This window comes from Malus sylvestris, chromosome 7 (assembly GCF_916048215.2).
Source record: "Malus sylvestris chromosome 7, drMalSylv7.2, whole genome shotgun sequence".
In the NCBI taxonomy this organism is placed as follows: domain Eukaryota; kingdom Viridiplantae; phylum Streptophyta; class Magnoliopsida; order Rosales; family Rosaceae; genus Malus; species Malus sylvestris.
Genome location: NC_062266.1, coordinates 2,066,130 through 2,081,409, shown reverse-complemented (window position 1 = coordinate 2,081,409; position 15,280 = coordinate 2,066,130). Strand labels below are relative to the sequence as shown.

Here is a 15,280-nt window from a genome sequence, read left to right as displayed (position 1 = left end):
CATTATTGGAAGGAACATGGGGAGCCAACGCGTTGAGACTCCATTGAACAAGGGGCTATAAAAGAAAAATGTCTCGTGGGACTGTCCTATTTGTATAATCTGTTCTTTTGGCATATACCATATGCTGAAAAGTCCCATTCTTTATTTTATTTTATTTTATCACTGGAATTTTTACTAAAAATTCGAAACCAAACAAAAAAAAATTCCCGATCCAATACCGAAAAATTCTCAAATCGATAATACCTAAATTTTTGGGACTCTATACTGAATTGATCTTGAGCCTTTAGGTACTGGAATCGGGATTACGTATTCAATAGTTCAAGAATCCCAAAACGAACCGACATATATATATGTATATTTATTTATTTTAGTTGCGTTGTGTGTATAAGTGTTGAATTTAAGTAGTTTGATAGTAAACTATATTAGAAATAGAAGTATGAAATTAAGTAGTTTGGAACTTTGGAACTTTAGATGGTATGAATGAATTGGTATTTCAATTAGTATGAGGTAAAAAACTTAAATTTTAATTGATATGAAATTGGGTGACAAAAATTTAGTTCAAAAGCCCAAATTTTAGCCCACAGCACAAAACTCTCAAATTTCAGCCCAAAAGCCCAAAGCCCAAAATCCAGCCCCGAAATACTGTGACTCATGTGAATGAGTTGCAGATTATATCAGTGTTTGAATTTCATCTTTCAAGCGTTAGGGACATTTTCAAATCAAATTGTATCTGAATTACAGTCCATTAGGGACATTTTCATTCAAATGCTAATCTTAATTATTTGTATCTCGAAGGAAAAAATACCTAAACTCATTTGACATTTTTAAATCTTTTACACTTAAAACATCTGCTAAGGAGAAGACAAATCCTAAGTGAAATGTCATGTAATCAAATTTGAAGGTAAAAGTAAATTCCAACCGATATGTCAATCTTATGTGGATTGACATATGAATTTTCATATGTCAAATTGGTTAATTATTTTATTGTGTGAGTCTCATTAATGTACCAATTATAAATCTTGAAATTTTATTTTAATTGATTTCTTTTAAAAAATGGGTCCTACAAATTGAAGCCTATAGCCATTTCAGCCTTACTCCCTATTCTGTCTTAAATAAAGCTATGAGATATCATCATTTATAACAAAAATATATATGGGTTGGAGGAAAAAAAAAATCCAACATTCCCACATCAGCTATCAAATTAATATTTGACATCTATTTTTAGCATCTTCATTGAAGATGCTCTTATTATACATTTACAATGACTTCCACTATGTAAAATAGGTACGTGTCTCCAAAATTACCTATGAATTATCAACTGCAAGGAAATTAATTATATGACATAAGACCATAGTCCCGATCGTGCTTAGTATTGATTTAGGGTTTAGAAGAATTGGTTACTGATTGTTAGAGTAAACTAAATGTTTTTGCTGTGAAGAATCTGATTAACATTTGTGATTCGTTTGAACAGTTTTTTTTTTTTTTTTTAACTTGCGCAGACAATTTGTTTTATGCTGAATTATAACACTTAAGTTGTGAACAAATGTGAATAGACATTTTATGAAAATTACTAGGCACTAAATGTAATTGTATTATTTTTGTGAAGAATCTATTTATCGGTTAAATAGACTTTAAAGAATTTAAGAAAATTAAACAATTGTATGCAATCCACTTCAAAATCTATGTACATTATACATCGTTATGACGCAATTTTGCCTTCATATATTTTTTTTCTTCTTTTAGTATATTTTCAGAATTTATAAGAGGGTACATTTTCTTCTTCTGTATATAAAGATATTCTTCAAAATTTACAAATTCAACCTATATTCATACATGCCTAATATGGTTATACATAATACTTTTTGCATGTTTTATACGTTTTTAAAACCCGCAGTAACGTGTGAACACTTGTGTTAATGTCTTCTTAAAAGGACATTAAAAATGGAGAGCCCTTCAGAGTACTTGCTTCCATTTGGATGCTGGCCCTCATGCTAATTTCATAACATCTCATTTGAAAAAAAGAAAAAAACTGAAATTCTAGAAACCAATCTATAATAATAATAATAATAATAATAATAATAATAATATCTCAGCATCCTTTTTTACTTTTAGTGTAGATTTTGGAAACCAATTTAAATTCATCAATTAATTCTTGGCAGCTCCCCAGTGTAGAATCCATCAACATAAAAGAACACAAATAATATCTAATGAAAATTGAACGCACAATATACAACAAAAAAGATCCTCCTAGATTTATCCGGTGGCCACGCTGCGTGGGAATACAAAAGTAGTGAGAAAGAAATGGAAAGGGAACCAACGGCTGCAATTTGGTTTGATGAGATGAGAATTTTGACGGATGGTTTTTTTTCTTCATATTTTCAATTTTTAATGTCGTTGGTTGACCCACCACCATGCAATTGGCTCTTTCTCATTCAATTTTGAGTGCAGTTGCTTTCAGTCATATAAAGGAAAACTAATATAAAGGAAAACTAATGAAAATGATTTAAAAACTTTGAGTTTAAACGATAAAATAAAGGGTAAAGTGAATAGTAACAGGATTGATTTTTTAATGTAAAAATATGGTTTTTCGTTAAAGTGAACAGTACCGAGAGCTTTTCGTTAAAGTTCCCTATATATAATGATATATTGTCACTTGTACTACTTCTACTGATATTTATTTTCACTTGTAAGTGAAAAGTTTTAAGTTTGATTTTCACCATAGGGGAATGTGTATCACATTATTACTAGCCTATTGTGAGGTTAAACCCACTTTCCCCTCTTAATGTATATAATATCGTTTGTTGAAAAAAAGGTATAGTATTGCATTAGTGCATTTGCTTTATGTTTTTATATAAAAAGGATGGATGAATAAATTTGGTATTGGAGCCCGATGAAATTGCGTCAACATTATATAGTATGATGCAAAAAATAAGAGATGATATAGAATTATGAGTGTGCCATTTTTAAGAGAGTCCTCTTAATATTTATCGTCTAGCTATATAAAATCTATATTTGCATTAGGGTGGATGAATAAACTAGTATCGGTCATGTTGGAGACCGATGCAAATGTGTTTAAAAAGTAAACTTTCAATCATACATGTTCGTTGTGCTGTTTATTGTTATTCCAGCTTCTCATCTTTATTAATATAGTTATTTTATTTATGAAATGATGCATTAGTTGTTGATGAAAGCGCAATTAATTCATGATATATTGGTGGTGGTGTGTATTTTCATTTGATCAATTTATATTAATGTTTCATGGACCGATAAAATTACAAATGGATTTTAAAAATACAACATAACGTTAAGAACCAAGCTGGCATTAGTGATATTGTGACAAGTCTTTGTTTTTATTTTATGTATGGAGTGGTGTATGGGTACTTGGATGAAAGTGCAATTAATTCAATATATATTGGGTTTGAGAGTATAGTTTAGGTAATAAATTTAAGTTTCAAAAGATATTAATTCTTTAATTAGAAATATTTAGAAGTTTAAAGAATAATTTGAATGTAAAAAAAGATTAAATATGTTCAAATAAAATTTTTCATCCATTAATTTTTAGCAGCTCCCCTTGATGTCTCAGAAAGTGTATAATGTTGCTTCATGGCTAGTCTTCTAACAGTTACATAGTTTTGGCAATCTTCAGCTTTCCATCAAAGCAATCTCAGCCTTCCGTCAAAGTAATCTTAATTTTTCATCTTACACATTATAAGATGAAAACTTTTGACAAAATAGTAGAAACGCGCAACGGTCTGCTCAAAAAATAAATAAATAAATAAAAAAATAAGGTGCAGTGGTCTGCCCAAAAAAAAAGAAAGAAAAGTCCAGCGGCTCTTAAATAATGGAACAGCGGCCTGCCGAAACATATTGACCAGTCTTTGTTTTTATTTTATACATGGAATCGTGTGTGAGTGTTTGGGGTGTGAAACGTGCAGATTCACTGCCTTCTCACTTTCTATGTTCTTCTATGCTTTTTTGTTTGTATGATCACGAGTAAGTTACGTCAATATTTTACATTATTATTTATTTTTATTTTATTTATCTATAAAAAAATAATATAAAATATTAATATGACCTTAACTGTGATCATACAATAGAAGGGCAGAGAATCTGGCTCTATATTAATATAGTAAAGTGTGGGCCGGGGTGTGGGAGAGAGAACATGCGGGGAGAGCCGGATTTAAGGGGTGGCCACGTGGTGGCGTGGGAACACAAAAGTAGAGGGAAATAAAAGGAGGGGAACCGAACCAACGGCTATAATTTATTAATTTGTTAGGATGGATGAATAAATAAATTAGTACAAGAGATACCAACAAAATTGCAAATGAATTTAATATAAAGAAAACTAACAAAAATGGTTTGAAATTTTTGAGTTTTAATGATAAGGACAAAATAAAGGATAAAGTAAATAGTACTAGGATTGAATTTTTATAATAAAAATATGATTTTTTGTTAAAATAAATAGTATCATAAGTTTTTTGTTAAAGTTTCCTTTAATATATTGGCCAGTCGAACCAAACCAAACCAAATCAACGGTCAAAATGTGTGAGTGGCTGGATGAGAGACGCCAAGGGCATACAGAGATTAAAGACCATCAGGAGGGGTCATCTTTCACTACGCAAAACCATAAAATTACAAGTGGATTTTAAAAATACAACATAACATAAAGAACCAAGCTGGCATTAGTGATATTGCGACAAGTCTTTGTTTTTATTTTATGCATGGAATAGTGTATGGGTAGTTGGACAAGAGTGCAATTAATTCAATATATATTGGTGGCGTATATTTGGTTTTGGTCCATTTATAATTGTGTTTCACCAACTGATAAAATTGCAGATGGGTTTAAAAAATGCAACTAAATGTTAAGGACCAGGTCGGCCAGTGACGGAGTTAGAATTCTGAATGAGGAGGGGTATTTCACAAATATGTGTGTGTGTCTATATATATATATATGAGTGTGTGTAAAAAGTTGAATTCATAACATGTTGACATATGCAATTTGTGTAATCCTCACAAAACTGAAGAAAAAAAATCTCTTAAATTCAATACTAAGAAGAAAAAAATGTAAAAACCCAGACAACCAAGTAAGAGGTAGGTTGTGGAAGGCTAAAGAAGATACAAAGAAGTAGAAAAAGAAGGAAATGGGGGATAGGTCTACAAATAAAGAAGGTGGGTTGCTTTAGAAAATTATAGGGTGTATATTACTGTTAGTTGAGAGAATCGAACCAGAAGTGGGGTTGCTTTTTCCATTTAAAATTGCACATCTCTTTTAAAACTCTCATGCTAAACTTATCGTTTCATTAGACAGTCGAAAAGATTTAAAATCAAAACAGCTTAACGACGTTGTTTGCTTCATCTTCTTCCATGAGATTCACACCTCAGATGAAATCAAGATGGGCCGGGGTCTACCCTAGTCCCTTGGTGGCTCCGCCCCTAAGGTCGGCATTAGTGAAATGGTGACAAGTCTTTGTTTTTAATTTATTCATGGAATGACGTATGATTGGTTGGATGAGTGGGCATATAAAGACGAGCAGGGACGAGCCATCTAGTACTACGCAAAACCATATTCTCAGTTATAGGTTTCTACCTTAATTCGCTTCACTTGTGTTTTTGCTTGTCCTGAATACAAGAAATGGCGGAAGGAGTTCTCTTCAACATTGCAGAATGGATCATCGGAAGGCTAGGCTCCCTTGCTTTCCAAGAGATTGGATTGATTTGGGGTGTCCAAGATGAGTTCCAGAAGCTTAAGGAGACAGTTGTAGCATTCCAAGCTGTTCTTCTTGACGCTGAGCAAAAGCAAGCCAACAATGAAGTCAAACTATGGCTCCAAAGCGTAGAAGATGTAGTCTATGAAGCCGATGACGTGCTGGATGAGTTTAATACTAAAGCTCAACAGAGACAAATGGCGCCAGAAAATACAAAGGTGTCAAAAAAGGTACGCCTCTTCTTCTCTAACTTACTTAAATCAACTTGCTTTTGGGCTAAAGATGGATCATAAGATCAAAGATTTTAACAAGAAGCTTGGTGAGGATGCATCTCGTAGAACCTTTCTATAGTCACACAAGCCTATTGATAACTACTTATTAGGAATACAATAGGTCTCTCAATAACTCATAATTAATTGCAATAAATCCTCAACATTATTGTTTTGAGTGTTTCATATAACTTAGCGTTACAAAATTCTATTAACTTAATTACTATAATTCTATCGATATAATGATTGTGTCTACCCAAATTCTTACATGTACACCTTTTTTCTAGCTCAAATGAACTTGTTACTAGGTTAAAGATGTGTCATAAAATAAAAAATGGACGTTTTGATATAGATGTCTCGTTTTTAAACGTCATAGACTAAACATCTATTCCTTTTGCAAATTTGATTAAACATTTTCCGTACAATTTTAGTACTTTAATTTTATTTCATTAGAAATCTATGCACGTTAGCATTCCCTTTTTTCCTCCTATTTTTATGCATCTCTTATTTTGATGATTTAAGATTTTTATTTTATTTTTTATTAAAATATTTATTTTAGTAAATTAAATAGAATGTAACAAAACTCGTTGTTAGGTATGTTTGGTTATATCGGTACGTTTGATTATAATGGTACATTTAGTTACTTGGTACATTTGAATTTTTGGTCCATTTGGCTTCTTGGTACATTTGAATTTTTGGTACATTTGAATTTTTGGTACACTTGTTTTCAAAACATAAGTTTTATTACTTTTTGTCCTAATACTGAGGAATTACTTTAATTAATTTTTTTTTTTATAGAAAAAGTCGTTAACAATGTAAAAGTTGAAATTACTTTAATTAATTAATTTTTTTATAGAAATAGTCATTAATCAACGGACAATAGCCTTTTTGTTAATTCAAAATTATATGATTTATCGTTATTATTTAGCATTATCTACAATAATAAGGATTTATCTCCAATCAACTAAAAGTTGTTCCATTTCCTTATCTACCAAAAAACAAGAATATCTGGAGCATTGTGTATGAATCAAACATATTTTTAAACATTCCAAAAAGATGAATATTCATTTTAATATAGTTTATAATTGGGTACGTTTTAATTTGGGGTTGATACGTTTTCGTTTGACGTTGGTACGTTTTCTTTAATGTTGATACATTTCCATTTGGCGTGTGTGTACATTTAGATTTGAAAATTTAAAATTTTTAAACTTAAATATAGTTGAAATTATTTAAATTATATAACAGATATTTAAATGTAAATTAATTTCAATTAATCTGAAATAGTTTAAATCTAGGTATCTTAATCAAATGTTTCAAAACTTAATAAAAAACTCAAAAAGCATAAATGTTTAGTCTCCAACCCTTCCCTCCCAATTCCCCATTTTTTCCATCCAACCCTTCCCTCCGCCTCCCCCTCTCGCCCCAGCCACCGCCTTCGCTTCATTCCCTGCCAACGAAGAAGGCTCTTACGATCTAGCCATCGCAACGCTCGTCCCCTCCTCCATCGTCCTCGATTTCCTCCCTTCGGCTCGGCACACCCCGTCGCCTCCTGTCTCGCCCTCCTCAATTTTCACGCTCCCATATGTAGTCCAAGCTCTTCACGAACGCCTTAATTTTCACCCTCACCAGCGCCGCCTTCGCTTCCTTGCTCTACTTCTCCTCCAAATCGTCCCTGTCCAAATCCTTGTTGAGCTCAGGGAGCTCTTGATGGTGGAGATCAAAGGGGAAAAGAAGAAAAGTAGTTTTAATTTTTAGTTTTTTTAATTTTTTAATTTTTTAATTTTTTAATTTTTAATTTTTTAATATTTATGTGGGCTCATAATAACATGTGGTCCATCTGGATGCCACATCATCAGTTAACGGTTGACTTAATAGCAATATTAACGGATGTATAAGATTATTCCCAAATTATGACTTTATGTACTACTCTAGGATGAAAATTTCATGTACCAAACGTTAAAAATCAAGAATCTTCAAAGTAGATTAACTTTTTTTTTTTTTTTTTTCAATCTAAATGGATACATTCTTTTAAAAGAGGGGGTTTTGGCGACGGCGGTAAGGAGAGGGGTTGTTGGCAAGTTACGATGGTTGACCGGGGTTGTGTGAGTCGGGGGATGTATGGTGGGCCTTGGTTGTTTGGCATTTTGTTCTCTTTTCTTTAAAAAAAAAATTATAATGAATTTATAAATAATGGTATCAAAGTCTTTTTATAAAAGAATTAATATGTAATTAATATTTTCACTAAAAAGTGCGTAGGAAAATAAGATAATAAGCTGAATTTAGCAGGAGTTATTGTTTTTTATGAGTTTAAAATGTACCCATATATTATATATGAGTTGAATGCATTTTTTAGTCTCATGGATACATTTCTATACAAAATGTATATATGTGTGTGTGTGTATATATATTTTTTTTGTTTTTTTGTTGATTTTGCAATTCTTGTTTTGGAATCGTGTCTATGAGAATCCAATTATATGTATACATTGTTTTTTTATGTGTTTAGAATGTACTCGCTTAATTATTGGTAGATTAATGCTCTGTTGGTTTCAAATTTTACTATTTATTGTTTCTTTTATACTCTTTTTTAGGGAATAGTTTATTATAAAGTTTGAAGTCCATAAATTAAGGAATTTCAAAAATAGATAGTTGACATGGAAATACATTAATATCAATATGATGAGATGTACAAAGTCAAGGATTTTGATTAAAAAAAAAATTAACAAGGTTTCTGTCAAACACTATTGGTGACTAAGGATCGCATCCAAAGTTTTTTAACTAAAAAGAAATTAACGAGAGGCTTCGTACGGTTAAATCACGTATAACATTTTCATAGTCACATAAGCCTATTGATATCCACCTATTAGGAATACAATAGATCTCTAAATAACTCATAATTAATGGCAGGAAGTCTTCTACATTATTGTTTTGAATGTTTCATATAACCTACTGTTACAAAACTCTATTAACTTAATTAATACCGTTCTATCAAAATAATGATTATGTTTACTCAAATTCTTACAGGTACACCTTTTCTTTTCTAGCTCAAATCAACTTGTGTTTGGGATAAAGATGGGTCACAAGATAAAAAAAATTTACAAGAGGATTAGTGAGGTTGCATCTTGTAGACCCAATGACTTAAAAGACAATCGTGAAGATACACGATTTATAAAGAGAGAGAGGGTCACTCACTCATTTGTCCCTAAGGAAAATATTGTAGGGAGAGATGAAGATACTAAGGCAATTATCCAACTTTTGTTGGATCCCATCTCAACTGAGAATGTGTCAACCATTTCCATAGTTGGAATTGGAGGATTGGGGAAAACTACACTTGCCCGACTCATATTCAACGATGAGGTGATTCAAAATCATTTTGAGTTGAAAATATGGACATGTGTCTCCAATGCATTTGAGTTGGATATAGTTGTTAAGAAAATCCTTCAATCCAAAAATCATGATGAGATTGAGCAGTTGCAAAATGGTCTTAGAAAAAAAGTAGATGGGAAGAAGTATCTACTTGTGTTGGATGACGTGTGGAATGAGGATCGAGATAAGTGGCTTAACTTGAATGACTTGTTAATGGGTGGTGGAGAAGGTAGTAGAATACTAATTACCACTCGTAGTGAAACCGTTGCAACAACATCAAACACAGCTAAATCATACACCTTAAGGGGTTTGAATGAAGAGCAAAGTTGGTCTTTATTTAAGAAAATGGCTTTTAAAGATGGAAAAGAGCCACATAATCCAACAATTAAGGTAGTTGGGGAGGAGGTTGCAAGAAAATGTCAAGGAGTTCCACTCGCTATAAGCACAATAGGTGGGATGCTGCGCACCAAACATAACGAAACAGAATGGTTGAATTTCAAGGAAAAGAAACTTTCAAAAATAAGTCAGAAAGAAAATGATATTTTACCAACACTTAAACTAAGTTATGATGTGCTCCCATCATATTTGAAGCATTGTTTTGCTTATTGTAGCTTGTTCCCACCTGCTTATAATATCTCTGTACCGATATTGATTAGACTTTGGGTGGCACAAGGGTTCATTAAGTCATCCGACGAAAACGAGTGTTTGGAGGATGTTGCGTATGAATATTACAATGAATTGTTGTGCAGATCATTTTTTCAAGAAGAAGAAAAAGATATGTATGGTATAATAAGAAGTTGTAAAATGCACGATCTCATGAATGAACTTGCAATCTTAGTGTCGGGGGTCGGAAGCGCCGTAGTTGAACCAAACCAAAAGAATTTTCATGAAAAGCTTCGTCATGTATCTTTCAATTTTGCTATTGATTTGTCGAAATGGGAAGTGCCAACTTCCTTGCTAAAAGCATGCAAGATACGAACTTTTCTTTTTCTTTGGAATTTGAGTGATAGAGATGGGTCATTATGTGATTCATTTTGTACTACAATTGTTTCAAATTTTAAGTCATTGCGTATGTTGAGTCTCATTAGATTTGGAATTAAAATAGTACCTAAATGTCTTCGAAAAATGAAACATTTGAGATATCTTGATCTTAGTCGGAATCTCATGGAGAGACTTCCAGATTGGATAGTTGGACTTTCGAATTTGGAAACACTAGATCTCTCATATTGTATGGAGCTTGTGGAATTGCCAAGAGACATTAAAAAAATGATCAACTTAAGGCATCTCATGTTGGAAGGTTGTTATAGATTGACTGGAATGCCACGTGGAATTGGTGAATTGAATGGTGTTCGTACATTGAATAGATTTGTTTTGAGCGAAAGTGCTGGCCTTGGTGAGCTGGGGAGGCTTAAGGAATTAAGGGGAGACTTAGAAATTAGAAATTTGAGGCACGAGAAAGATGTGGTGTCAGAATCAAATGGTGGTGCATTACTGAAGGACAAACAGCATCTTCATTCATTGGAATTGTGGTGGGAAGAGGTAGAAGATGTAAAGGCAGTTGACGAGGAGGATATTATAAAGTCAATGGAAGTATTGCAACCCCATTCTAATCTAAAGCACTTGTCCGTGTGGTTTTATGGTGGTGTGAGGTTTGCGAGTTGGTTTTCTTCTCTCATAAATATTGTTAATCTGGAATTATTGAGATGTAAGAGATGCCAACATCTTCCACCCTTGGATCTTTTGCCTTCCCTTAAGTCTCTTTTGCTTTACAAGTTGGAGAAGTTGGAGTACATATTACTATCAGCGAAAGAGTGCAGTAATAGTATGAGTGATGAGATGATGAGGATCTCATTCTTTCCCTCCCTGGAGTGCCTTAGCATAGAAGCTTGCCCTGTTCTGAAGGGATGGTGGAAGGCGCACACTCATAACAGTGCTTCTTCTTCTTCATCAACGCAAAATCTGTCGTTGCCTTCTTTTCCCTCTCTTTCTCAATTGACCATCAGGGACTGTCTTAATCTATCTTCACTGCCAGAAGGGATTCGTGGACTAAATACATTGCAAATTCGGCATTGCCCCATGTTAAGTGAAAGATGCAAGAAAGAAACAGGTGAGGATTGGCCTAAGATTTCTCACATCCCACACATTACCATTGATTAAGGTGTGTTTTCTAACTTGTTTCAATTCACACTAGGCTAATTCAATATAAACTACCAAATATTCAAATGTCAATCTCCTTTCTTAATTTTATTCTTCCTTCATCATCACCGGTATTTTATTTTTTCTTTTCAGATGACATACCATGTGGATTAAAGATTTTGTCGTCCACACTTTTAACTCCAATTTTTTTTTTTAATCTTTCTTTAATTTCCTTCTTTTCAATTATAGTCTTACATGCAGCGACTGGAGCATCATTCTTTTGGATTCAATATGTGATGGTCATGTTGACTGCTTGGAGTGGTTGTATATGATTTTTCTTTTGATCATCGGGGTTTAGGTACTATGTCCCCTATGTTGTAGTGTTTTTTCTTCAGTAATATAATATGGGCGTGAGGGCCTAGCCCCCCAGCTTCGACTGGGTTCCAGCCCTCTTTAAATATTTCTTCTTAATATATGTTGATACTTGATGCATTGGAATCGAAACATTTGTCACGTTATAACATATAAGTTGCGTAATTATACATAAACAATGGTAAAAAGAATTACGTCTATTAATTGTCAATGCACTGGAGTAACCGAATATTCTAAGACCAAAGGAACTCCAAAATCTACTCTAAATACGGCTCGGGACACGAATATCGGCTCCAAAACCCGAAATTAATCACAATAAAAACTACATTCTCAGTAAAGCAAATAAACTGATTATGTTTTGTTTAGTCAAAAGGAAATTCATGACAACCATTCTTTGTTTTCTTTTCTTCGATTTCCTTAGCAATCAAATGGTCTCCATAAGTAAAAACAAATTCTTCAAACGTACCGTATGTTTACAAATATTTTTTTTTTCTTTCCTTTTTTCATCTACCCAATTGAACCGGTCTCTTAAGTTTTCTTAATCTCCAATCAAAATCTATTGATTTCTCAAGTTTTCTTCAAAAATCTGAAGATGCTTGTATTGCCAAGAACTAAAAAGGGAAAAGTAAGGACCTTGATATTCACACATAGAAAACAGCATCTCCGGTGAAAGTGAATTCGAACTTGGCATCCATTCCTCCATCATACATAGAAGCAACCATATCCTGAAAGTAAGTCCCCTGACAAACTTCCCATCCATCCACTGACTCCAGAGTCTTGAACTTTGCAATTGTAAGTTTGCTCTTGCTACTCTTTCCTGCTCGTAATTGCGCCATTTTGTTGTTATAGTCCTGCAATGCAAACAGTCAAAAGCTTCACATAAGCAACTCTTGAAGGGTAAAATTTAAATCCAACATTGAACCAACCTATGAACTTAAAGACATCAAAACTGAAACAGATTACTAAATGTCAAATCCAACATTGAAATCCAACATTGAACCATTCTCGTAAGCAACTCTCGAAGGGTAAAATTCAAATCCAACATTGAACCAACCCATGAATTCAAAAGACATCAAAACCAAAACAGATTACTAAATGTCAAAAAGGAGTATTTCAAGGATATGGCAATAAGGATCACACCTGAAATGCTATAGTAAGATTGTAGGCCCCTCTTTGATCAACCCTGTAGAGGTCTCCGCTGATAGTAGAGCGTGCAGTAGCACAATAGATAATCTTGTTACAGCCCTGTACTGCAGCGTACAGGGTAGCAGGACCATCCACATCCCCAGTCAATGGCAAAGACAGATATGAAAAAAGAGAGAAAATGATAACACCCACCATTTAACGAAGTAAAAGCAGAGTTAACACAGAGAAAACAACAAAAAATATCTTGCAAACCCATGATTTATCGGTAAAGCACATCAGAACAAAAACAGTCAAGAAAATAATTTAAAACCAATTCTATATTTCTAATCAGAAGATGTGCAATTTTTTTATTCGTCTTCAATTTGTGGCACTTCATTCTCAATAAAGAGTATTTCACAAAATTCCAGATCTGCTACAACATCAAAGGACAGACCACATAGGAAAACGACCTCATTCATTATCCAGATTGAAACAACAATCCCACTAAAATTGACTACTCATAAGAATCTCATTCCACAAAACTTTGTCAGTCCAGGCCTAAACAACAGCAAGCAAAAAAATCCCCAAGATACAAACTTTCATCCAAATCATCCACATCATCCACTGCCATTAACAAAAGCACAAACTATATCTTCCTTCAGCCAAGATTTAAGCGAAAATTGAAACCCTAATCATTCCCAAACATGCTTTTGGAATCAGAATAGAAAGGAAACTTGAAATTAGAGGATCATACAGAACAGGGCTGGGGATTGGACTTGTGCTCGGAATCGACCTCTTCCTCTTCCTCTTCAGATTGATCAACGAATAGGTTCTACATCACCAAGTGCCGCTTCTCCTCCTCCATCGCAGCTGCTGTGTGTTGCGGTCGGAGCCCTCAAACTACTGACATCAAATAGTTCATTTGATTAGATCAGAGAAACTATCACCATAGCATCCTGCAAATTTCGAGAAGTGTGTGTTGAAACAAATCTGAAATGGAATGAAAACCCTGTTAACCAAACTCATCAACAGTAATAAGCCTCACCAATCGTAGCAAATAAAACCAATCCGACGTGGCGAAATTCAATCAACAATACAAAAAATACTCCGAAACCCATCAGCCAATATACAGCACGTAGAAGCAACGCAATTTTTTTTTATAAAAAAAACCAAAATCCGCAATGATCCAAACAGTTCAAATTAGGGTTTGATAATTAATACACCTATTGCTATTAGACTTTGATCCCCGGGAATTACTAGATACTGTTGATGATGCCATTGTACTCAAGCCAATGGATTTCAACCCTATTCGGCAAAACATCACAAACTCCATCAGAAAAAGATTCTCAAAGACAATGGGTGAGGGGATTTCATTTGAATTGCCAGATGATGCTGTTGAAAAGATCCCGACTGGAATATGGCTAGGCCGGACTGACTTTAGAGGAATGGGCAGAAAAGGTTCCCGCTCCGAGCATCCAGCAGCTCAAATACCCTAATTAATAACCAAATAATCGAAACCCACAATAAAAAATTATATAAAAATTAATGCTTTCACAGAAAAATCTCTAAAACCCACAAACCCTAAATAAATAAATAAACATCATACAAAAATCTCACCGTGCTCAGATATTCTAATTAATATTAAGGGGTTTTTATGAGCAAGAACACATACATACTTGGAAATGTCATACTGTTACGATTGTGATTAGCCTGTTTGCAATTAGTAGTACTTTTATTAGTAATAATCTAGTTGTTTAGTATTCTAGCCAGCTGGCAATTGTCGTAGTGGAAACATATATGCAATCAAATTGGTGGGGTGGTCCTGAAATGGGGAATTAGAAAATCATTATCAATATAACAAAAAACAATTCTCTCTCTCTCCTTCCGTCTCTATCGTTCTCCATAGTTGTTTGGCAATTTGCAGGTTGAGAACAGGGTGCTGAGCATCGGTACTATCACTGGTATCATCCTCTAGATCCTGCGACTCCCTCTTGTATGCCCCGCCACACCAACAATTCTCGGATGTCGACCTTGGAATCGCGCCTCTCTGCTGTGGAAACTGTTTTGGAAGCTCTTCCTCAACAGATCCAAGCTGCTTCGGACGCCCGCCTCACCTCCTTGGAGACGAAGTTCTCCCTCATCTTGGAGCATTTGCATCGCGATCCTAGCGCTCGCGGCGGCGAGGGTTCCTCTGCAGCTCCAAATCCTCCAGATCCAGATCCGCCGCATCCTACTGACGACGGCGACTGCCGTTATTTGGAGACTCCGCGCTATCCACGTCGTGACTCTTTTGACGGCGGTTTCACTCCG

At 34.1% G+C, this 15,280-nt stretch overlaps 2 protein-coding genes across 12 annotated transcripts in view; one reads left to right on the top strand and one right to left on the bottom strand.

Annotated features, from left to right (window-relative positions):
- Positions 1-15,280, bottom strand: part of LOC126628420 (N-terminal acetyltransferase A complex catalytic subunit NAA10-like) — an 85,374-nt gene that overhangs the window by 30,552 nt on the left and 39,542 nt on the right. Inside the window, exon 2 of one of the 7 annotated variants that reach the window (XM_050298097.1) lies at positions 13,291-13,960. The exons of the other annotated variants lie outside the window; for them this stretch is intronic. The gene's annotated coding sequence lies outside the window, so the exon portion shown is untranslated. Of the gene's footprint in view, positions 1-13,290; positions 13,961-15,280 lie in introns of those variants that run through there. 7 annotated transcript variants of the gene reach the window in all.
- LOC126628415 (disease resistance protein RGA2-like) overlaps positions 1-15,280 on the top strand; it is an 87,297-nt gene that overhangs the window by 34,489 nt on the left and 37,528 nt on the right. The window contains exon 3 of one of the 5 annotated variants that reach the window (XM_050298088.1): positions 9,086-10,682. In XM_050298088.1, the coding sequence (XP_050154045.1) occupies positions 9,086-10,682 (1,597 nt within the window). Of the gene's footprint in view, positions 1-9,001; positions 10,683-15,280 lie in introns of all 5 variants that reach the window. The other 4 variants (XM_050298089.1, XM_050298090.1, XM_050298087.1 and 1 more) reach the window with 4 other exon arrangements.